Genomic DNA, 24,060 nt, shown 5'->3' with positions numbered 1-24,060 from the left:
ATGTTGAGGAGGATCCCAGACACAGTCCTTGCACTTAGCAGATATAGGGAGTTGTCGTGGACACCAGATATGATTAAACTCATAATAGACAATGGGAAACTGTGAAGTTTTGAACAGGTTCTCACTGAGCCAAATAAGGAATTACTATTATGTCATTATACCAGACCTCTATGAGTAAGTAAGAGGGGTGGGTCTTAGAAACAAGATTTAACCCCTGACTGAAACCAGGGAAGGTACGAGAACCCCAGGGAAGAACACTTGAGAAGATACCCTGAGCCAGGGGCTCAGAGAACTGAAGAGCAGCCGCAAGTCCGAGACTGATCGCCTTGTGTCTTGATGGGTAGTATACTGTACAAGTAGTGAGAGCTTGTACTTGATGATTTAGTGTGTGAATAAAATATTGATATACCTTTCACCAATCGGATTCCGTGGATTCTTTAAGAGTAGAGTGCGTGTTAGGCACAACAGAAGTTGTGGAGAAGTGTCCCGTACGTCACAACCTCTAACCACTTCAACATCTTAGCAGCTCCATAGAAACGCATGGGTAAGACTGAAACAGTGAACCTCCGCACATCGGCTATCGGACAATTGTCGCACGTCTGGAAAGCTGCTTTGGCCATTCTTTTCACCAAAAAGGCCCAGAGCTTCACTTTACCAGCAATAATTTTGCATCTGCACTAACGTAAATGTGGTTTCTTTGGCTGTGTGTTGGCGGTTTTATCAATTCTTTAACTATATAAGCCACCATAAAGTGTTGCAGTAAACAAATTTCAATTCTGCCAGTTGGGAAAAGCACAGGAAATGAACTGGTAAAGACATCAAATATGTTGTAAAAAGCACAAAGTTTAAAGGAGGTTGTATAAAAAAGGACACGTTCAGAAAAAAGGGAGAAAAGAGGGGAGAGAACTGTCTTGACTAAAACTATGGGGAACGTGCAGGTTGGGGAGGGGCAATGACAGAGGAAGAAATATCTGAGGCAGGTTTGGAAGAGAGTGACTGAAGATATCCCAGAGAAGTACTCAAGTTTAGAACAAACTGCTTGGCTGAAAGTCAGCCTGCTTGTTAGAAAGTGGGTAGATTGCATCGTAAAAAGGGATGGTCAGTGTGGACAATAATCCAGGAATTTACACCGGACAATAATCCGTGGATTGTCAGTGTGGACAATAATCCAGGGATTGTCAGTTTTTTACTCTTTCATGGTATGTCCGCATCGCTGGCTAGGCCAGCATTTATTGCCCATCCCTAATTGCCCGTGAGAAGGTGGTGGTGAGCTGCCTTCTTGAACCGCTGCAGTCCATGTAGGTACACCCATCGTGCTGTTAGGAAGGGCGTTCCAGGATTTTGACCCAGCTACAGTGTAGGAAAGGTGATATAGTTCCAGGTCAGGATGGTGTGTGGCTTGGAGGGGAACTTGAAGGTGGTAGTGTTCCCATGCAACTGCTGCCCTTTTCCTTCTAGGTAGCAGAGGTCGCGGGTTTGGAAGGTGCTGTCTAAGGAGCCTTGGTGCGTTGCTGTAGAGCATCTTGTAGATGGTACACACTGCAGCCACTGTGCGTCGGTGGTGGAGTGAGTGAATGTTGAAGGTGGTCGATGGGTTGCCAGAAAGGGGCTGCTTTGTCCTGGATGGTGTTGAGCTTCTTGAGTGCTGCTGGAGTTCCACCCACCCAGGCAAGTGGAGAGTATTCTATCACACTCCTGACTTGTGCCTTGTAGATGGTGGACAGGCATTGGGGAGATAGCAGGTGAGTTACTTGTTGCAGAATTCCCAGCCTCAGACCTGCTCTTGTAGCCACGGTATTTATGTGGCTGGTCCATTTCAGTTTCTGGTCAATGGTAACGCCCAGGACATTGATAGTGGGGGATTCAGCGATCATAATGGGGAGATGGTTGGATTATCTCTTGTTTGAGATGGTCATTGCCTGGCACTTGTGAGGTATGAATGTTACTTGCCATTTATCAGCCCAAGTCTGGATGTGGTCCAGGTCATGCTGCATCTGGACATGGGCTGCTTCAGTATCTGAGGAGTCGCGAATGGTGCTGAACATTGTGCAATCAACAGCGAACATCACCACTTCTGACCTTATGATTGAAGGAAGGTCATTGATGAAGCAGCTGAAGATGGTTGGGCCTAGGACACTAGCCTGGGGAACTCTTGCAGTGATGTCCTGGGACTCAGGTGATTGACCTCCAACAACCACAACCATCTTCCTTTGTGCTCGGTATGACTCCAACCAGCGGAGAGTTTTCCCCCTGATTCCCATTGATTCCAGTTTTGCTAGGGCACCTTGATGCCAAACTCGGTCAAATGTTGCCTTGTTGTCAAGGGAGCCACTCTCACCTCACCTCTTGTGTTCAGCTATTTTGTCCATGTTTGGACCAAGGCTGTAATGAGGTCAGGAGCTGAGAGGCCCTGGCGGAACCCAAACTTAGTGTCAGTGAGCAGGTTATTGCTGTGCAAGTTCCTCTGGCTATCAATTCACAGATGATCGGAGCAGACTGATGGGGCAGTAATTGGCAGGTTTGGATTTTACTGCATTTTACACACTGTGTGGACAATAATCCAGGGACAGTCAGTGTGGACAAAAATATAGGGACAGTCAGTGTGGATAGAAATCCAGGGATTTCAACTGGACAATAATGCATGGACAGTCAGTGTGGACAGGAATCCAAGGACTATCAGTGTGGACGATAATCCAGGGACTGTCAGTGTGGACAATAATCCAGGGACTGTCGGTGTGGACAGGAATCAAGGGACAGTCAGTGTGGACAATTAATCCAGGGACCGTCAGTGTGGACAGGAATCCAGGGATTTCAAATGGACAATAATGCATGGACAGTCAGTGTGGACAATTAATCTAGGGACTGTCGGTGAGGACAATAATCCAGGGACTGTCAGTGAGGACAATTAATCCAGGGAATGTCAGTGTGGACAGGAATCAAGGGACTGTCAGTGTGGACAATAATCCAGGGAATGTCGGTGAGGACAATAATCCAGGGACTGTCAGTGAGGACAATAATCCAGGGACTGTCGGTGAGGACAATAATCCAGGGACTGTCAGTGAGGACAATAATCCAGGGAATGTCAGTGTGGACAGGAATCAAGGGACCGTCAGTGTGGACAATAATCCAGGGACTGTCGGTGAGGACAATAATCCAGGGACTGTCAGTGAGGACAATAATCCAGGGAATGTCAGTGTGGACAGGAATCAAGGGACCGTCAGTGTGGACAATTAATCTAGGGACCGTCAGTGAGGACAATAATCCAGGGAATGTCAGTGTGGACAATAATCCAGGGACTGTCAGTGAGGACAATTAATCCAGGGACTGTCGGTGTGGACAGGAATCAAGGGACCGTCAGTGTGGACAATTAATCCAGGGACTGTCGGTGAGGACAATAATCCAGGGAATGTCAGTGTGGACAATAATCCAGGGACTGTCAGTGTGGACAGGAATCAAGGGACTGTCAGTGTGGACAATAATCCAGGGAATGTCAGTGTGGACAATAATCCAGGGACTGTCAGTGTGGACAGGAATCAAGGGACTGTCAGTGTGGACAATACTCCAGGGACTGTCGGTGAGGACAATAGTCCAGGGACTGTCAGTGAGGACAATTAATCCAGGGAATGTCAGTGTGGACAGGAATCAAGGGACTGTCAGTGTGGACAATAATCCAGGGACTGTCAGTGAGGACAATTAATCCAGGGAATGTCAGTGTGGACAGGAATCAAGGGACTGTCAGTGTGGACAATAATCCAGGGACTGTCGGTGTGGACAGGAATCAAGGGACTGTCAGTGTGGACAATAATCCAGGGAATGTCAGTGTGGACAGGAATCAAGGGACCGTCAGTGTGGACAATTAATCCAGGGACCGTCAGTGTGGACAATAATCCAGGGACTGTCGGTGTGGACAATAATCCAGGGACTGTCAGTGTGGACAATAATCCAGGGAATGTCAGTGTGGACAGGAATCAAGGGACCGTCAGTGTGGACAATTAATCCAGGGACCGTCAGTGTGGACAATAATCCAGGGACTGTCGGTGTGGACAATAATCCAGGGACCGTCAGTGTGGACAAGAATCAAGGGACCGTCAGTGTGGACAATAATCCAGGGACCGTCAGTGTGGACAGGAATCAAGGGACCGTCAGTGTGGACAATAATCCAGGGACTGTCAGAGTGGACAATAATCCAGGGACAGTCAGCGTGGATAATAATCCAACTACAGTCAGAGTGGACAATAATCCAGGGACTGTCGGTGTGGATAATAATCCAGGGACTGTCAGTATGGACAGGAATCAAGGGACCGTCAGTGTGGACAATAATCCAGGGACTGTCAGAGTGGACAATAATCCAGGGACAGTCAGCGTGGATAATAATCCAACTACAGTCAGAGTGGACAATAATCCAGGGACTGTCAGCATGGATAATAATCCCGGTACAGTCAGCGTGGATAATAATCTAGGGACAGTCAGTGTGGACAATAATCCAGGTACAGTCAGAGTGGACAATAATCCAGGGACTGTCAGCGTGGATAATAATCCAGGTACAGTCAGCGTGGATAATAATCTATGGACAGTCAGTGTGGACAATAATCCAGGTACAGTCAGAGTGGACAATAATCCAGGGACAGTCAGCGTGGACAATAATCTAGGGACAGTCAGCGTGGACAATAATCTAGGGACTGTCAGTGTGGACAATTAATCCAGGGACCGTCAGTGTGGACAATAATCCAGGGACTGTCGGTGTGGACAGGAATCAAGGGACCGTCAGTGTGGACAATTAATCAAGGGACCGTCAGTGTGGACAATAATCCAGGGACTGTCTGTGTGGACAATTAATCTAGGGACCGTCAGTGTGGACAATAATCCAGGGACCGTCAGTGTGGACAATAATCCAGGGACTGTCAGTGTGGACAATAATCCAGGGACTGTCGGTGTGGACAGGAATCAAGGGACCGTCAGTGTGGACAATTAATCCAGGGACCGTCAGTGTGGACAATTAATCAAGGGACCGTCAGTGTGGACAATTAATCCAGGGACCGTCAGTGTGGACAATTAATCAAGGGACCGTCAGTGTGGACAATAATCCAGGGACTGTCTGTGTGGACAATTAATCTAGGGACCGTCAGTGTGGACAATTAATCCAGGGACCGTCAGTGTGGACAATTAATCCAGGGACTGATGGTGTGGACAGGAATCAAGGGACCGTCAGTGTGGACAATTAATCCAGGGACCGTCAGTGTGGACAATAATCCAGGGACTGTCGGTGTGGACAGGAATCAAGGGACCGTCAGTGTGGACAATAATCCAGGGACTGTCAGTGTGGACAATAATCCAGGGACCGTCAGTGTGGACAATAATCCAGGGACTGTCAGTGTGGACAGGAATCAAGGGACCGTCAGTGTGGACAATAATCCAGGGACCGTCAGTGTGGACAATAATCCAGGGACTGTCGGTGTGGACAGGAATCAAGAGACCGTCAGTGTGGACAATTAATCAAGGGACTGTCAGTGTGGACAATAATCCAGGGACTGTCAGTGTGGACAATAATCCAGGGACCGTCAGTGTGGACAATAATCCAGGGACTGTCGGTGTGGACAGGAATCAAGGGGCCGTCAGTGTGGACAATAATCCAGGGACCGTCAGTGTGGACAATAATCCAGGGACTGTCAGTGTGGACAATAATCCGGGGACTGTCGGTGTGGACAGGAATCAAGGGACCGTCAGTGTGGACAATTAATCCAGGGACCGTCAGTGTGGACAGGAATCAAGGGACCGTCAGTGTGGACAATAATCCAGGGACCGTCAGTGTGGACAATAATCCAGGGACTGTCAGAGTGGACAATAATCCAGGGACCGTCAGTGTGGACAGGAATCAAGGGACCGTCAGTGTGGACAATAATCCAGGGACCGTCAGTGTGGACAATAATCCAGGGACTGTCAGAGTGGACAATAATCCAAGGACAGTCAGCGTGGATAATAATCCAACTACAGTCAGAGTGGACAATAATCCAGGGACTGTCAGCGTGGATAATAATCCCGGTACAGTCAGCGTGGATAATAATCTATGGACAGTCAGTGTGGACAATAATCCAGGTACAGTCAGAGTGGACAATAATCCAGGGACCGTCAGTGTGGACAATAATCCAGGGACTGTCGGTGTGGATAATAATCCAGGGACTGTCGGTGTGGACAATAATCCAGGGACCGTCAGTGTGGACAATAATCCAGGGACTGTCGGTGTGGATAATAATCCAGGGACTGTCAGTGTGGACAGGAATCAAGGGACCGTCAGTGTGGACAATAATCCAGGGACTGTCAGAGTGGACAATAATCCAGGGACAGTCAGCGTGGATAATAATCCAACTACAGTCAGAGTGGACAATAATCCAGGGACTGTCAGCGTGGATAATAATCCCGGTACAGTCAGCGTGGATAATAATCTATGGACAGTCAGTGTGGACAATAATCCAGGTACAGTCAGAGTGGACAATAATCCAGGGACAGTCAGCGTGGACAATAATCTAGGGACAGTCAGCGTGGACAATAATCTAGGGACTGTCAGTGTGGACAATTAATCCAGGGACCGTCAGTGTGGACAATAATCCAGGGACTGTCGGTGTGGACAGGAATCAAGGGACCGTCAGTGTGGACAATTAATCCAGGGACCGTCAGTGTGGACAATTAATCTAGGGACCGTCAGTGTGGACAATAATCCAGGGACCGTCAGTGTGGACAATTAATCAAGGGACCGTCAGTGTGGACAATAATCCAGGGACTGTCGGTATGGACAGGAATCAAGGGACCGTCAGTGTGGACAGGAATCAAGGGACCGTCAGTGTGGACAATTAATCCAGGGACCATCAGTGTGGACAATTAATCAAGGGACCGTCAGTGTGGACAATAATCCAGGGACTGTCGGTATGGACAGGAATCAAGGGACCGTCAGTGTGGACAGGAATCAAGGGACCGTCAGTGTGGACAATAATCCAGGGACCGTCAGTGTGGACAGGAATCAAGGGACCGTCAGTGTGGACAGGAATCAAGGGACCGTCAGTGTGGACAATAATCCAGGGACCGTCAGTGTGGACAATTAATCCAGGGACCGTCAGTGTGGACAATAATCCAGGGACTGTCGGTGTGGACAGGAATCAAGAGACCGTCAGTGTGGACAATTAATCCAGGGACTGTCAGTGTGGACAATTAATCCAGGGACCGTCAGTGTGGACAATAATCCAGGGACTGTCGGTGTGGACAGGAATCAAGGGACCGTCAGTGTGGATAATTAATCCAGGGACCGTCAGTGTGGACAATAAACCAGGGACTGTCAGTGTGGACAATAATCCAGGGACCGTCAGTGTGGACAATAATCCAGGGACTGTCAGTGTGGACAATTAATCCAGGGACCGTCAGTGTGGACAATAATCCGGGGACTGTCGGTGTGGACAGGAATCAAGGGACCGTCAGTGTGGATAATTAATCCAGGGACCGTCAGTGTGGACAATAATCCAGGGACTGTCGGTGTGGACAATAATCCAGGGACCGTCAGTGTGGACAGGAATCAAGGGACCGTCAGTGTGGACAATAATCCAGGGACCGTCAGTGTGGACAATAATCCAGGGACTGTCGGTGTGGATAATAATCCAGGGACTGTCAGTGTGGACAGGAATCAAGGGACCGTCAGAGTGGACAATAATCCAGGGACAGTCAGCGTGGATAATAATCCAACTACAGTCAGAGTGGACAATATTCCAGGGACTGTCAGCGTGGATAATAATCCCGGTACAGTCAGCGTGGATAATAATCTAGGGACAGTCAGTGTGGACAATAATCCAGGTACAGTCAGAGTGGACAATAATCCAGGGACTGTCAGCGTGGATAATAATCCAGGTACAGTCAGCGTGGATAATAATCTTTGGACAGTCAGTGTGGACAATAATCCAGGGACAGTCAGCGTGGACAATAATCCAGGGACAGTCAGCGTGGACAACAATCCAGGGACTGTCAGAGTGGACAATAATCCAGGGACAGTCAGCGTGGATAATAATCTAGGGACAGTTAGCGTGGATAATAATCCAGGGAGTGTCAGAGTGGACAATAATCCAGGGACAGTCAGCGTGGATAATAATCCAGGGGCAGTCAGTGTGGACAATAATCCAGGGACCGTCAGTGTGGACAATAATCCAGGGACTGTCGGTGTGGACAGGAATCAAGGGACAGTCAGTGTGGACAATAATCCAGGTACAGTCAGAGTGGACAATAATCCAGGGACAGTCAGCGTGGATAATAATCCAGGTACAGTCAGAGTGGACAATAATCTATGGACAGTCAGTGTGGACAATAATCCAGGTACAGTCAGAGTGGACAATAATCCAGGGACAGTCAGCGTGGATAATAATCCAGGGACTGTCAGAGTGGACAATAATCCAGGGACAGTCAGTGTGGATAATAATCTAGGGACAGTCAGCGTGGACAATAATCTAGGGACAGTCAGCGTGGATAATAATCCAGGGACTGTCACAGTGGACAATAATCCAGGGACAGTCAGTGTGGATAATAATCCAGGGACAGTCAGCGTGGACAATAATCTAGGGACAGTCAGCGTGGATAATAATCCAGGGACAGTCAGAGTGGACAATAATCCAGGGACAGTCAGAGTGGACAATAATCCAGGGACAGTCAGCGTGGATAATAATCCAGGGACTGTCAGAGTGGACAATAATCCAGGGACAGTCAGTGTGGATAATAATCCAGGGACAGTCAGCGTGGACAATAATCTAGGGACAGTCAGCGTGGACAATAATCCAGGGACAGTCAGCGTGGATAATAATCCAGGGACTGTCAGAGTGGACAATAATCCAGGGACAGTCAGTGTGGATAATAATCCAGGGACAGTCAGTGTGGACAATAATCCAGGGACAGTCAGTGTGGATAATAATCTAGGGACAGTCAGCGTGGATAATAATCCAGGGACTGTCAGAGTGGACAATAATCCAGGGACAGTCAGCGTGGATAATAATCCAGGGGCAGTCAGCGTGGATAATAATCCAGGGACTGTCAAGGTGGACAATAATCCAGGGACTGTCAAGGTGGACAATAATCCAGGGACAGTCAGCGTGGACAATAATCCAGGGACAGTCAGTGTGGACAGTAATCCAAGGACGGTCAGTGTGGAGAATAAACCAGGGACAGTCAATGTCGACAATAATCCAGGGACAGTCAGCGCGTACAATAGGACAGGGACTGTCAGTGTGGATGACAATCCAGCGACAAGTCAATGTCAGCAATAATCCAGGGACAGTCAGCGTGGACAATAATCCAGGTCCAGTCAGCGTGGACAATAATCCAGGGATCGTCAGTGTGGATAATGATCCAGCGACAAGTCAGTGTGGACAATAATCCAGGGACTGTCAGCGTGGACAATAATCCAGGGATCGTCAGTGTGGACAATAATCCAGGGACCGTCAGTGTGGACAGGAATCAAGGGACCATCAGTGTGGACAATAATCCAGGGACCGTCAGTGTGGACAATAATCCAGGGACTGTCAGCGTGGACAATAATCCAGGGATCGTCAGTGTGGACAATAATCCAGGGACCGTCAGTGTGGACAGGAATCAAGGGACCGTCAGTGTGGACAATAATCCAGGGACTGTCAGAGTGGACAATAATCCAGGGACAGTCAGCGTGGATAATAATCCAACTACAGTCAGAGTGGACAATAATCCAGGGACTGTCAGCGTGGATAATAATCCAGGTACAGTCAGCGTGGATAATAATCTATGGACAGTCAGTGTGGACAATAATCCAGGTACAGTCAGAGTGGACAATAATCCAGGGACAGTCAGCGTGGACAATAATCTAGGGACAGTCAGCGTGGACAATAATCTAGGGACTGTCAGTGTGGACAATTAATCCAGGGACCGTCAGTGTGGACAATAATCCAGGGACTGTCGGTGTGGATAGGAATCAAGGGACCGTCAGTGTGGACAATTAATCAAGGGACCGTCAGTGTGGACAATAATCCAGGGACTGTCTGTGTGGACAATTAATCTAGGGACCGTCAGTGTGGACAATAATCCAGGGACCGTCAGTGTGGACAATAATCCAGGGACTGTCAGTGTGGACAATAATCCAGGGACTGTCGGTGTGGACAGGAATCAAGGGACCGTCAGTGTGGACAATTAATCCAGGGACCGTCAGTGTGGACAATTAATCAAGGGACCGTCAGTGTGGACAATTAATCCAGGGACCGTCAGTGTGGACAATTAATCAAGGGACCGTCAGTGTGGACAATAATCCAGGGACTGTCTGTGTGGACAATTAATCTAGGGACCGTCAGTGTGGACAATTAATCCAGGGACCGTCAGTGTGGACAATTAATCCAGGGACTGTCGGTGTGGACAGGAATCAAGGGACCGTCAGTGTGGACAATTAATCCAGGGACCGTCAGTGTGGACAATAATCCAGGGACTGTCGGTGTGGACAGGAATCAAGGGACCGTCAGTGTGGACAATAATCCAGGGACTGTCAGTGTGGACAATAATCCAGGGACCGTCAGTGTGGACAATAATCCAGGGACTGTCAGTGTGGACAGGAATCAAGAGACCGTCAGTGTGGACAATAATCCAGGGACTGTCAGTGTGGACAGGAATCAAGGGACTGTCGGTGTGGACAGGAATCAAGGGACCGTCAGTGTGGACAATAATCCAGGGACTGTCAGTGTGGACAGGAATCAAGAGACCGTCAGTGTGGACAATTAATCAAGGGACTGTCAGTGTGGACAATAATCCAGGGACTGTCAGTGTGGACAATAATCCAGGGACCGTCAGTGTGGACAATAATCCAGGGACTGTCGGTGTGGACAGGAATCAAGGGGCCGTCAGTGTGGACAATAATCCAGGGACTGTCAGTGTGGACAATAATCCAGGGACTGTCAGTGTGGACAATTAATCCAGGGACCGTCAGTGTGGACAATAATCCGGGGACTGTCGGTGTGGACAGGAATCAAGGGACCGTCAGTGTGGACAATTAATCCAGGGACCGTCAGTGTGGACAGGAATCAAGGGACCGTCAGTGTAGACAATAATCCAGGGACCGTCAGTGTGGACAATAATCCAGGGACTGTCAGAGTGGACAATAATCCAGGGACCGTCAGTGTGGACAGGAATCAAGGGACCGTCAGTGTGGACAATAATCCAGGGACCGTCAGTGTGGACAATAATCCAGGGACTGTCAGAGTGGACAATAATCCAGGGACAGTCAGCGTGGATAATAATCCAACTACAGTCAGAGTGGACAATAATCCAGGGACTGTCAGCGTGGATAATAATCCCGGTACAGTCAGCGTGGATAATAATCTATGGACAGTCAGTGTGGACAATAATCCAGGTACAGTCAGAGTGGACAATAATCCAGGGACCGTCAGTGTGGACAATAATCCAGGGACTGTCAGTGTGGACAGGAATCAAGGGACTGTCGGTGTGGACAGGAATCAAGAGACCGTCAGTGTGGACAATAATCCAGGGACTGTCAGTGTGGACAGGAATCAAGGGACTGTCGGTGTGGACAGGAATCAAGGGACCGTCAGTGTGGACAATAATCCAGGGACTGTCAGTGTGGACAGGAATCAAGAGACCGTCAGTGTGGACAATTAATCAAGGGACTGTCAGTGTGGACAATAATCCAGGGACTGTCAGTGTGGACAATAATCCAGGGACCGTCAGTGTGGACAATAATCCAGGGACTGTCGGTGTGGACAGGAATCAAGGGGCCGTCAGTGTGGACAATAATCCAGGGACTGTCGGTGTGGACAATAATCCAGGGACCGTCAGTGTGGACAATAATCCAGGGACTGTCAGTGTGGACAATTAATCCAGGGACCGTCAGTGTGGACAATAATCCGGGGACTGTCGGTGTGGACAGGAATCAAGGGACCGTCAGTGTGGACAATTAATCCAGGGACCGTCAGTGTGGACAATAATCCAGGGACCGTCAGTGTGGACAGGAATCAAGGGACCGTCAGTGTGGACAATAATCCAGGGACCGTCAGTGTGGACAGGAATCAAGGGACCGTCAGTGTGGACAATAATCCAGGGACCGTCAGTGTGGACAATAATCCAGGGACTGTCAGAGTGGACAATAATCCAGGGACCGTCAGTGTGGACAGGAATCAAGGGACCGTCAGTGTGGACAATAATCCAGGGACCATCAGTGTGGACAATAATCCAGGGACTGTCAGAGTGGACAATAATCCAGGGACAGTCAGCGTGGATAATAATCCAACTACAGTCAGAGTGGACAATAATCCAGGGACTGTCAGCGTGGATAATAATCCCGGTACAGTCAGCGTGGATAATAATCTATGGACAGTCAGTGTGGACAATAATCCAGGTACAGTCAGAGTGGACAATAATCCAGGGACCGTCAGTGTGGACAATAATCCAGGGACTGTCGGTGTGGATAATAATCCAGGGACTGTCAGTGTGGACAGGAATCAAGGGACCGTCAGTGTGGACAATAATCCAGGGACTGTCAGAGTGGACAATAATCCAGGGACAGTCAGCGTGGATAATAATCCAACTACAGTCAGAGTGGACAATAATCCAGGGACTGTCAGCGTGGATAATAATCCAGGTACAGTCAGCGTGGATAATAATCTATGGACAGTCAGTGTGGACAATAATCCAGGTACAGTCAGAGTGGACAATAATCCAGGGACAGTCAGCGTGGACAATAATCTAGGGACAGTCAGCGTGGACAATAATCTAGGGACTGTCAGTGTGGACAATTAATCCAGGGACCGTCAGTGTGGACAATAATACAGGGACTGTCGGTGTGGACAGGAATCAAGGGACCGTCAGTGTGGACAATTAATCCAGGGACCGTCAGTGTGGACAATTAATCTAGGGACCGTCAGTGTGGACAATAATCCAGGGACCGTCAGTGTGGACAATTAATCAAGGGACCGTCAGTGTGGACAATAATCCAGGGACTGTCGGTATGGACAGGAATCAAGGGACCGTCAGTGTGGACAGGAATCAAGGGACCGTCAGTGTGGACAATTAATCCAGGGACCATCAGTGTGGACAATTAATCAAGGGACCGTCAGTGTGGACAATAATCCAGGGACTGTCAGTGTGGACAATAATCCAGGGACTGTCAGTGTGGACAATAATCCAGGGACCGTCAGTGTGGACAGGAATCAAGGGACCGTCAGTGTGGACAGGAATCAAGGGACCGTCAGTGTGGACAATAATCCAGGGACTGTCAGTGTGGACAATAATCCAGGGACCGTCAGTGTGGACAGGAATCAAGGGACCGTCAGTGTGGACAGGAATCAAGGGACCGTCAGTGTGGACAATAATCCAGGGACCGTCAGTGTGGACAATTAATCCAGGGACCGTCAGTGTGGACAATAATCCAGGGACTGTCGGTGTGGACAGGAATCAAGAGACCGTCAGTGTGGACAATTAATCCAGGGACTGTCAGTGTGGACAATTAATCCAGGGACCGTCAGTGTGGACAATAATCCAGGGACTGTCGGTGTGGACAGGAATCAAGGGACCGTCAGTGTGGACAATTAATCCAGGGACCGTCAGTGTGGACAATAATCCAGGGACTGTCAGTGTGGACAATAATCCAGGGACCGTCAGTGTGGACAATAATCCAGGGACTGTCAGTGTGGACAATAATCCAGGGACTGTCAGTGTGGACAATTAATCCAGGGACCGTCAGTGTGGACAATAATCCGGGGACTGTCGGTGTGGACAGGAATCAAGGGACCGTCAGTGTGGATAATTAATCCAGGGACCGTCAGTGTGGACAATAATCCAGGGACTGTCGGTGTGGACAATAATCCAGGGACCGTCAGTGTGGACAGGAATCAAGGGACCGTCAGTGTGGACAATAATCCAGGGACCGTCAGTGTGGACAATAATCCAGGGACTGTCAGTGTGGACAGGAATCAAGGGACCGTCAGTGTGGACAATAATCCAGGGACTGTCAGAGTGGACAATAATCCAGGGACAGTCAGCGTGGATAATAATCCAACTACAGTCAGAGTGGACAATATTCCAGGGACTGTCAGTGTGGACAGGAATCAAGGGACCGTCAGTGTGGACAATAATCCAGGGACTGTCAGAGTGGACAATAATCCAGGGACAGTCAGCGTGGATAATAATCCAACTACAGTCAGAGTGGACAATATTCCAGGGACTGTCAGCGTGGATAATAATCCCGGTACAGTCAGCGTGGATAATAATCTAGGGACAGTCAGTGTGGACAATAATCCAGGTACAGTCAGAGTGGACAATAATCCAGGGACTGTCAGTGTGGATAATAATCCAGGTACAGTCAGCGTGGATAATAATCTATGGACAGTCAGTGTGGACAATAATCCAGGGACAGTCAGCGTGGACAATAATCCAGGGACAGTCAGCGTGGACAACAATCCAGGGACTGTCAGAGTGGACAATAATCCAGGGACAGTCAGCGTGGATAATAATCCAGGGAGTGTCAGAGTGGACAATAATCCAGGGACAGTCAGCGTGGATAATAATCCAGGGGCAGTCAGTGTGGACAATAATCCAGGGACCGTCAGTGTGGACAATAATCCAGGGACTGTCGGTGTGGACAGGAATCAAGGGACAGTCAGTGTGGACAATAATCCAGGTACAGTCAGAGTGGACAATAATCCAGGGACAGTCAGCGTGGATAATAATCCAGGTACAGTCAGAGTGGACAATAATCTATGGACAGTCAGTGTGGACAATAATCCAGGTACAGTCAGAGTGGACAATAATCCAGGGACAGTCAGCGTGGATAATAATCCAGGGACTGTCAGAGTGGACAATAATCCAGGGACAGTCAGTGTGGATAATAATCTAGGGACAGTCAGCGTGGACAATAATCTAGGGACAGTCAGCGTGGATAATAATCCAGGGACTGTCAGAGTGGACAATAATCCAGGGACAGTCAGTGTGGATAATAATCCAGGGACAGTCAGCGTGGACAATAATCTAGGGACAGTCAGCGTGGATACTAATCCAGGGACAGTCAGAGTGGACAATAATCCAGGGACAGTCAGAGTGGACAATAATCCAGGGACAGTCAGCGTGGATAATAATCCAGGGACTGTCAGAGTGGACAATAATCCAGGGACAGTCAGTGTGGATAATAATCCAGGGACAGTCAGCGTGGACAATAATCTAGGGACAGTCAGCGTGGACAATAATCCAGGGACAGTCAGCGTGGATAATAATCCAGGGACTGTCAGAGTGGACAATAATCCAGGGACAGTCAGTGTGGATAATAATCCAGGGACAGTCAGCGTGGACAATAATCTAGGGACAGTCAGCGTGGATAATAATCCAGGGACAGTCAGCGTGGATAATAATCCAGGGACTGTCAGAGTGGACAATAATCCAGGGACAGTCAGTGTGGATAATAATCTAGGGACAGTCAGCGTGGATAATAATCCAGGGACTGTCAGAGTGGACAATAATCCAGGGACAGTCAGTGTGGATAATAATCCAGGGACAGTCAGCGTGGACAATAATCTAGGGACAGTCAGCGTGGATAATAATCCAGGGACAGTCAGCGTGGATAATAATCCAGGGACTGTCAGAGTGGACAATAATCCAGGGACAGTCAGTGTGGATAATAATCTAGGGACAGTCAGCGTGGATAATAATCCAGGGACTGTCAAGGTGGACAATAATCCAGGGACAGTCAGCGTGGATAATAATCCAGGGGCAGTCAGCGTGGATAATAATCCAGGGACTGTCAAGGTGGACAATAATCCAGGGACTGTCAAGGTGGACAATAATCCAGGGACAGTCAGCGTGGACAATAATCCAGGGACAGTCAGTGTGGACAGTAATCCAAGGACGGTCAGTGTGGAGAATAAACCAGGGACAGTCAATGTCGACAATAATCCAGGGACAGTCAGCGCGTACAATAGGACAGGGACTGTCAGTGTGGATGACAATCCAGCGACAAGTCAATGTCAACAATAATCCAGGGACAGTCAGCGTGGACAATAATCCAGGTCCAGTCAGCGTGGACAATAATCCAGGGATCATCAGTGTGGATAATGATCCAGCGACAAGTCAGTGTGGACAATAATCCAGGGACTGTCAGTTCAAATCCCCTTGAAGCTTCCACAGCCCTCTGCTGTAGAGAATTCCAAATATTCACAACCCTCTGAGTCACAAAATTTCTCCTCATCTCTGTCCTAAATGGCTTCCCCCTAATTTTGAAATTGTGACCCCTGGTTCTAGACTTCCCCACCAGGGGAAACATCTTAGCTGCATCTACCCTGTCCATCCCTTTAAATATTTTGTAGGTTTCAATGAGATCACCTCTCGTTCTTTGAAACTCCAGAGAATACAGGGCCAGTTTCCCCAATCTCTCTTCATAGGACAATCCCACCATCCCAGGAACAAGTCTGGTGAATCTTTGTTGCACTCCCTCTATGGCAATAATATCCTTCCTAAGGTAAGGGGACCAAAACTGCACACAGTACTTTAGTTGCAGTCTAACCAAGGTTCTGTACAATTGAAACAAGACTTCACTACTCCTGTACTCAAATCCTCTTGTGATAAAGGCAAAAGTACCATTAGCCTTTCTAATTGCTTGCTGAACCTGCATGTTCGCTTTCAGTGACTTATTGACGAGGACACCTAGGTCCCTTTGTACATCTACACTTTCTAATCTCTTACCATTTGAGAAATACTAGGCACATCTGTTCCTCCTACCAAAGTGGATAACCTCACATTTTTCCACATTATATTCCATCTGCCACGTTCATGCCCACTGTCTGTTCAAATCTCCTGGAAGCCACTTTGCATCTTCCTCACAACACACATTCCCACCTAGTTCCAAGCAGAGCTTGGAAATATTACATTTGCTCCCCACCTCCAAATCATTGTTAGACATTGTGAACAGCTGGGCCAAAGCACTGATCCCTGTGGTACCCCATTAGTCACAGCCTGCCAACGCGAGAATGACCCGTTTATTCCTACTCTCTGTTTTCTGCCTCTTAACCAATCCTTATTCCATGTCAGTATAATACCTCCTATCCCATGTGCTTTAATTTTGCTAACCAACCTCCTGTGGGGGACTTCATCAACAGCCTTCTGAAAATCCAAGTATACCATGTCCACCCCTTTATCAAAAAACTCCAACAGGTTCGTCAACCATGATTTCCCATTCATAAATCCATGTTGACTGTGCCCAATCAGATAATTATTATCCAAGTGCCCATTTATCACATCCTTTAGAATAGATTCTAACATTTTTCCTACTACTGATGTAAGGCGAACTGATCTGTAGTTCCCTGTTTTCTTTCTCCCTTCCTTCCTAAATAGTGGGGGTGACATTTGCTACCTTCTGATCTGCAGGAACCATTCCAGAATCTACAGAATTTTGGAAGCTGATCACCAATGCATCCACTATCTTCATAGCTACCTCTTCCAACACTCGGATGTGGAATATCAGATCCCGGGGACTTATCAACCTTTAGCCTCATTAATTTCTCCAATACATCCTTCTTACTAATACTAATTTCCTTCAATTATTCATTCTCCCTGGTCCCTTGGATCTCTTATTCTAGGAGATTTCTCAGTGAAGACAGGCACAAAGTAATACAAAGAATAAAGAACAGTACAGCACAGGAACAGGCCATTCGGCCCTCCAAGCCTGCGCTGATCTTGATGCCTGCCTAAACTATAACCTTTTGCACTTCCGGGGACCGTATCCCTCTATTCCCATCCTATTCATGTATTTGTCAAGATGCCTCTTAAACTTCGCTATCGTACCTGCTTCCACCACCTCCCCCGGCAGCAAGTTCCAGGCACTCACCACCCTCTGTGTAAAGAACTTGCCTCGCACATCCCCTCTAAACTTTGCCCCTCTCACCTCAAACCTATGTCCCCTAGTAACTGACTCTTCCACCCTGGGAAAAAGCTTCTGACAATCCACTCTGTCCATGCCGCTCATAACTTTGTAAACCTCTATCATGTTGCCCCTCCACCACCATCGTCCCAGTGAAAACAATCCGAGTTTATCCAACCTCTCCTCATAGCTAATGCTCTCCAGACCGGGCAACATCCTGGTAAACCTCTTCTGTACCCTCTCCAAAGCCTCCACGTCCTTCTGGTAGTGTGGCGACCAGAATTGCACGCAATATTCTAAGTGTGGCCGAACTAAAGTTCTGTACAGCTGCAGCATGACTTGCCAATTTTTATACTCTATGCCCCGACCGATGAAGGCAAGCATGCCGTATGCCTTCTTGACTACCTTATCCACCTGCGTTGCCACTTTCAGTGACCTGTGGACCTGTATTCCCAAATCTCTCTGCCTGTCAATACTCCTAAGGGTTCTGCCATTTACTGTATACTTCCCACCTGCATTAGACCTTCCAAAATGCATTACCTCACATTTGTCCGGATTAAACTCCATCTGCCATTTCTCCGCCCAAGTCTCCAACCGATCTATATCCTGCTGTATCCTCTGACAATCCTCATCGCTATCCGCAACTCCTCCAACCTTTGTGTCTCCGCAAACTTACTAATCAGACCAGCTACATTTTCCTCCAAATCATTTATATATACTACAAACAGCAAAGGTCCCAGCACTGATCCCTGCGGAACACCACTAGTCACAGCCCTCCATTCAGAAAAGCATCCTTCCACTGCTACCCTCTGTCTTCTATGACTGAGCAGTTCTGTATCCATCTTGCCAGCTCACCTTTTGTACCAGTCTGCCATGCGGGACCTTGTCAAAGGCTTTACTGAAGTCCATATAGATAACATCCACTGCCCTTCCTTCATCAATCATCTTCATCACTTCCTCAAAAAGCTCAATCAAATTCGTGAGACATGACCTCCCCTTCACAAAACCATGCTGCCTCTCGCTAATAAGTTCATATGTTTCCAAATGGGAGTTAATCCTGTCCCGAAGAATTCTCTCCAATAATTTCCCTACCACTGATGTAAGGCTCACCGGCCTATAATTTCCTGGATTATCCTTGCTACCCTTCTTAAACAAAGGGACAACATTGGCTATTCTCCAGTCCTCTGGCACCTCATCTGCAGCCAATGAGGATGCAAAGATTTCTGTCAAGGCCCCAGCAATTTCTTCCCTTGCCTCCCTCAGTATTCTGGGGTAGATCCCATCAGGCCCTGGGGACTTATCTACCTTAATGCTTTGCAAGACACCCAACACCTCCTCCTTTTTGATAATGAGATGACTGAGACTATCTACACTCCCTTCCCTAAGCTCATCATCCACCAAGTCCTTCTCTTTGGTGAATACTGATGCAAAGTACTCATTTAGTACCTCGCCCATTTCCTCTGGCTCCACACATAGATTCCCTCCTCTGTCCTTGAGTGGGCCAACCCTTTCCCTGGTTACCCTCTTGCTCTTTATATACGTATAAAAAGCCTTGGGATTTTCCTTAATCCTGTTTGCCAATGACTTTTCATGACCCCTTTTAGCCCTCCTGACTCCTTGCTTAATTTCCTTCCTACTGTCTTCATATTCCTCAAGGGATTCATCTGTTCCTAGCCTTCCAGCCCTTACGAATGCTTCCTTTTTCTTTTTGACTAGGCTCACAATATCCCGCGTTATCCAAGGTTCCCGAAACTTGCCAAACTTATCCTTCTTCCTCACAGGAACATGCCGGTCCTGGATTCTAATCAACTGACGTCTGAAAGACTCCCACATGTCAGTTGTTGATTTACCCGCAAACAGCCGCCCCCTATCTAAATTCTTCAGTTAATGCCTAATATTGTTATAATTAGCCTTCCCCCAATTTAGCACCTTCACCCGAGGACTACTCTTATCCTTATCCACAAGTACCTTAAAACTTATGGAATTATGGTCACTGTTCCCGAAATGCTCCCCTACTGAAACTTCGCCCACCTGGCCGGGCTCATTCCCCAATACTAGGTCCAGTACGGCCCCATCCCTAGTTGGACTATCTACATATTGTTCCAAGAAGCCCTCCTGTTTGCTCCTTCCAAATTCTGCCCCATCCAAGCCCCTAGCACTAAGTGAGTCCCAGTCAATATAGGGGAAGTTAAAATCACCCACCACTACAACCCTGTTACCTTTACATCTTTCCAAAATCTGTCTACATATCTGCTCCTCTACCTCCCGCTGGCTGTTGGGAGGCCTGTAGTAAACCCCCAACATCATGACTGCACCCTTCCTATTCCTGAGCTCCACCATATTGCCTCGCTGCATGACCCCTCCGAGGTGTCCTCCCGCAGTACAGCTGTGATATTCTCCTTAACCAGTAATGCAACTCCCCCACCCCTTTTACATCCCCCTCTATCCCGCCTGAAGCTTCTAAATCCTGGAACATTTAGCTGCCAATCCTGTCCTTCTCTCAACCAAGTCTCTGTAATAGCAACAACATCATAGTTCCAAGTACTAATCCAAGCTCTAAGTTCATCTTCCTTACCTGTTATACTTCTCGCATTGAAACAAATGCACTTCAGACCATCAGTCCCGCTGTGCTCCGCAACATCTCCCTGCCTGCTCTTCCTCTTAGTCTTACTGGCCTTATTTACTCGTTCCCCCTCATTTATTTCACTTGCTGTCCTACTGCTCTGGTTCCCACCCCCCTGCCACACTAGTTTAAACCCTCCCGAGTGAGGCTAGCAAACCTCACAGCCAGGATATTTGTGCCCCTCCAGTTTAGATGCAACCCGTCCTTCTTGTACAGGTCCCATCTGTCCCTGAAGAGATCCCCATGGTCCAGATATCTGAAACCCTCCCTTCTACACCAACCGTTCAGCCACGTGTTTAGCTGCACTATCTTCCTATTTCTAGCCTCACTGGCACATGGCACAGGGAGTAATCCCGAGATTACAACCCTAGAGGTCCTGTCTTTTAACTTTCTACCTACCCAACTCCCTTAACTCCCCCTGCAGGACCTCGTCACTCTTCCTGCCTATGTCATTGGTACCGATGTGTACCACAACCTCTGGCTGTTCACCCTCCCCCTTCAGAATGCCCCCTGTCCGTTCAGAGACATCCTTGACCCTGGCACCAGGGAGGCAACATACCATCCTGGAGTCTCTTTCACGTCCACAGAAGCACTTATCTGTGCCCCTGACTATAGAGTCCCCTATAACTATTGCTCTTCTGCGCTTTGTCCCTCCCTGCTGAACAACAGTGCCAGCCGTGGTGCCACTGCTCTGGCTGCTGCTGTTTTCCCCTGATAAGCAATCCCCCCTAACAGTATCCAAAACTAACAGTATACTTGTTAGAGAGGGGGATAGCCACAGGGGATTCCTGCACTGACTGCCTGCCCCTTCTCGCAGTCACCCATCTATCTGCCTGCACCTTGGGTGTAACCACTTCTCTAAAACTCATGTCTATGATGCTTTCTGCCACCTGCATGCTCCTAAGTGCATCCAGTTGCCGCTCCAACCAATCCATGCGGTCTGTGAGGAGCTGCAACTGGGTACACTTCCTGCAGATGTAGTTGTCCGGAAGGCTGGAAGCGTCACGGACCTCCCACATCTCACAGGTGAAGCACTTCACCCCTCTAACTGACATTTCTAGCACTAATTAATAAATTAATTTAAAATAAATACTTATTAAATCCTTACTAAATTGTTATAATTAACTATATGGTCCCTAGTGCTAGATTCCTACTATAAATATTAAATGCTAACTAAATACAGTAATCTCCTCCCTCTGGTTTAGTTACTCTACTTATTAATTAGTTAATTAGGGTTTTAATCAATTTTTATCAATGTTTTATTTTCAAATTCAGTAAAAATTTCCTACCAGCCAATCAGGTCACAGCTTTCCTGTGACGTCACTTTCAGTTTTTTTTTAACCAGAGGTAAGTTTTTTTTCTTACCGGTCCAGAACTCCGCCCTCCGAGTCTTCTCCCAGTCATCTGTGCTCTTTGGAAGCTCTCGGCTCCCCTCATTCTGAGGGCAGGTAGGAAATAAAAGGAGCTCCTCACCGAACTTCCTCAGTTCCCAAACTTCCACTATAGCACTCTAATGCAACCCAAGTCAGCAGTCCAGTGCAAACAAAGTCAGCACTGGAAGATGGCTAATCATTTAGCTCCTCTGCCATTTCTCTATTCCTCATTATAAATTCTTCTGACTCTACCTGTAATGGACCCACATTCCTTTTTACATCCCTACAGAAGCTTTTACAGTCCGTTTTTCTGTTTTTTGCTGGTTTACATTCATATTTTATTCTCGCTTTATCAGTTTCTTGGTCCTCCTTTGCTGTATTCCAAAATCCTCCCAGGTTTACTACTATTTCTGGCAAGTTTTTAGGCCTTTTCTTTTAATCTTATACTCAGGTACAAAGCGTATAATAGAGCCAGATGGAAACACTGTGGTTCCAGGATTGACTCGATGGAAGTGGGCACAGCAGGAAAGACAACCAGTGGTACACAATGAGGCGCAGTGGATGGTGACAAACAGGTCCAGATGACACAGCAACATGATGCAGCCCAGCTTGACCATCAACCGATGAAAACAACAACAGGATGAGGTTGCGGAAGTTGAGCATGGAACTTCAGTGGCGGCTTCTTCACTAAGGCTTTAACCTTTCTTATACAAACCTACCAATACATAGGTAGACAGCTTTGGAGGCTAAGCTGGCTTTTGGAAATTGCAAATTAATTAGCTTCCTCATGGACTATCTCAAAGAGGCTGTTGATGAAGAAGGGGCTTATGAAGGATCTCTGACAGGGGAGTCAGATACAGGTATGATTTCTTATTGCGAATGAACCTCAGGAAATAGAAAATGCAAAGAAAATCAAAGCACTTAATTTCACACGGAGATGCATGAAAGAACTCTAGTCAGTGTTCGTGACATCATGGTTAGCTTGCCTGGGATCATGAAAATATTTAAGCACAGCTATAGACGTAGAAGTTCCCAAATTCTTCACAAAACAGCTGAGGAATGTTAAACTTATCTTCCCTATACCCCTATTGGGTAGTTTTTGCTCACTGCATACTTTCTTTGCAGATGATGAGAATAAACCAAATCCTGATGCTGGTGGAAGAACAGCTGGAGATTTCTTTGCAGAAGTATAAAGATGAGCTTCTCATTCTTGGAAGTGAAAGGTCAAAGGCAGAGATGTTATTGTTGATATTATCCTTTGCCATGAGGCACTGTTGATCATCTGTTGCTGTGATGCATCTCCTGGAGCTTGTAAATACATTGGGCTGAATTCTACAAAGACGGCAGTCCACTTGCGCGGATCACTGATTGCTGAGCTCCCACTATAGTGAGCGCGGTGGCTCATTAGCATGGAGGGGGCGGAGCACCTGCCCCCGATGACGTAAAGGGGCAGGGCGCTCCAGCAACAGCGCCTGGTGCCACCACGCAGGTGCCGGCACCATTTTAGAAGGGCTTCAAGTCCTTCAGGTAAATTTACATTTTTAAAGGTGCCGTGGCACGAAAATTGGAAATAAAATTTTATTTAAACTTTGAATCCCCTCTCCTGGACCCCATCCCCACTGAGTCCTCAATAAATAAAATAGCCTAACCCCCAAAAAACCACTTTTTAATATTCCGAACTTTCACCCTCCAACTGCAGCACCTTTGACCCTCAACCCCTTCCCACCGTCCCCACAACCAATCCGGGCAGTTTTCCATGCTCCCCCCGCCCCGCCCTGCAAATTTCACTCCTCCCCACTCCCCACCAGTGTCATCTCCAAACAGAGATTTGAAGGCGCAGGAGTTCCGGCCAACGGCCGTAATATCGGCATGGAATGGCCATCGCTAACAGGTAAGTGGTTATTCATTAGCAGTAATATGATTAGCATATTTAGATGAAAGCTCCGCTGCTGACCGGTGGGTGCGGGGGGTCACCAAGGCCTCGCTGCCACTAATAAAATGCGGGGGTCGTGGCGGGCTTCTCCCGGAAGAATTTTCCGAGCCGCCCCCACCACGAGCCCTGACGTTGGGGGGCTGGTAAAATTCAGCCTATTGTTTGGGTGATTGATATATAAATCCACAAATCAGTTCTCAGGAAGATGTTTCGCGGCAATGTAGATCACCTATACTTC

The 24,060-nt window shown here is 47.8% G+C and overlaps 1 protein-coding gene across 1 annotated transcript in view; it reads left to right on the top strand.

The window, feature by feature from the left end:
* LOC137380324 (PWWP domain-containing DNA repair factor 4-like) overlaps positions 1-23,167 on the top strand; it is a 30,557-nt gene extending 7,390 nt beyond the window's left edge. The window contains exons 4-10 of the mRNA XM_068052256.1: positions 5,905-6,471; positions 7,591-9,276; positions 12,200-12,685; positions 13,994-15,997; positions 21,890-21,964; positions 22,341-22,453; positions 23,015-23,167. Of these exons, the coding sequence (XP_067908357.1) occupies positions 5,905-6,471; positions 7,591-9,276; positions 12,200-12,685; positions 13,994-15,997; positions 21,890-21,964; positions 22,341-22,453; positions 23,015-23,167 (5,084 nt within the window). The remainder of the gene's footprint in view (positions 1-5,904; positions 6,472-7,590; positions 9,277-12,199; positions 12,686-13,993; positions 15,998-21,889; positions 21,965-22,340; positions 22,454-23,014) is intronic.
* The last annotated feature ends 893 nt before the right edge of the window (positions 23,168-24,060 follow it).

The sequence above is a fragment of the Heterodontus francisci genome, chromosome 19 (genome assembly GCF_036365525.1).
Source record: "Heterodontus francisci isolate sHetFra1 chromosome 19, sHetFra1.hap1, whole genome shotgun sequence".
Lineage (NCBI taxonomy): Eukaryota > Metazoa > Chordata > Chondrichthyes > Heterodontiformes > Heterodontidae > Heterodontus > Heterodontus francisci.
Note: the sequence above shows the minus strand (reverse complement) of the source record. Positions and strands in the feature narration are given on the sequence as shown.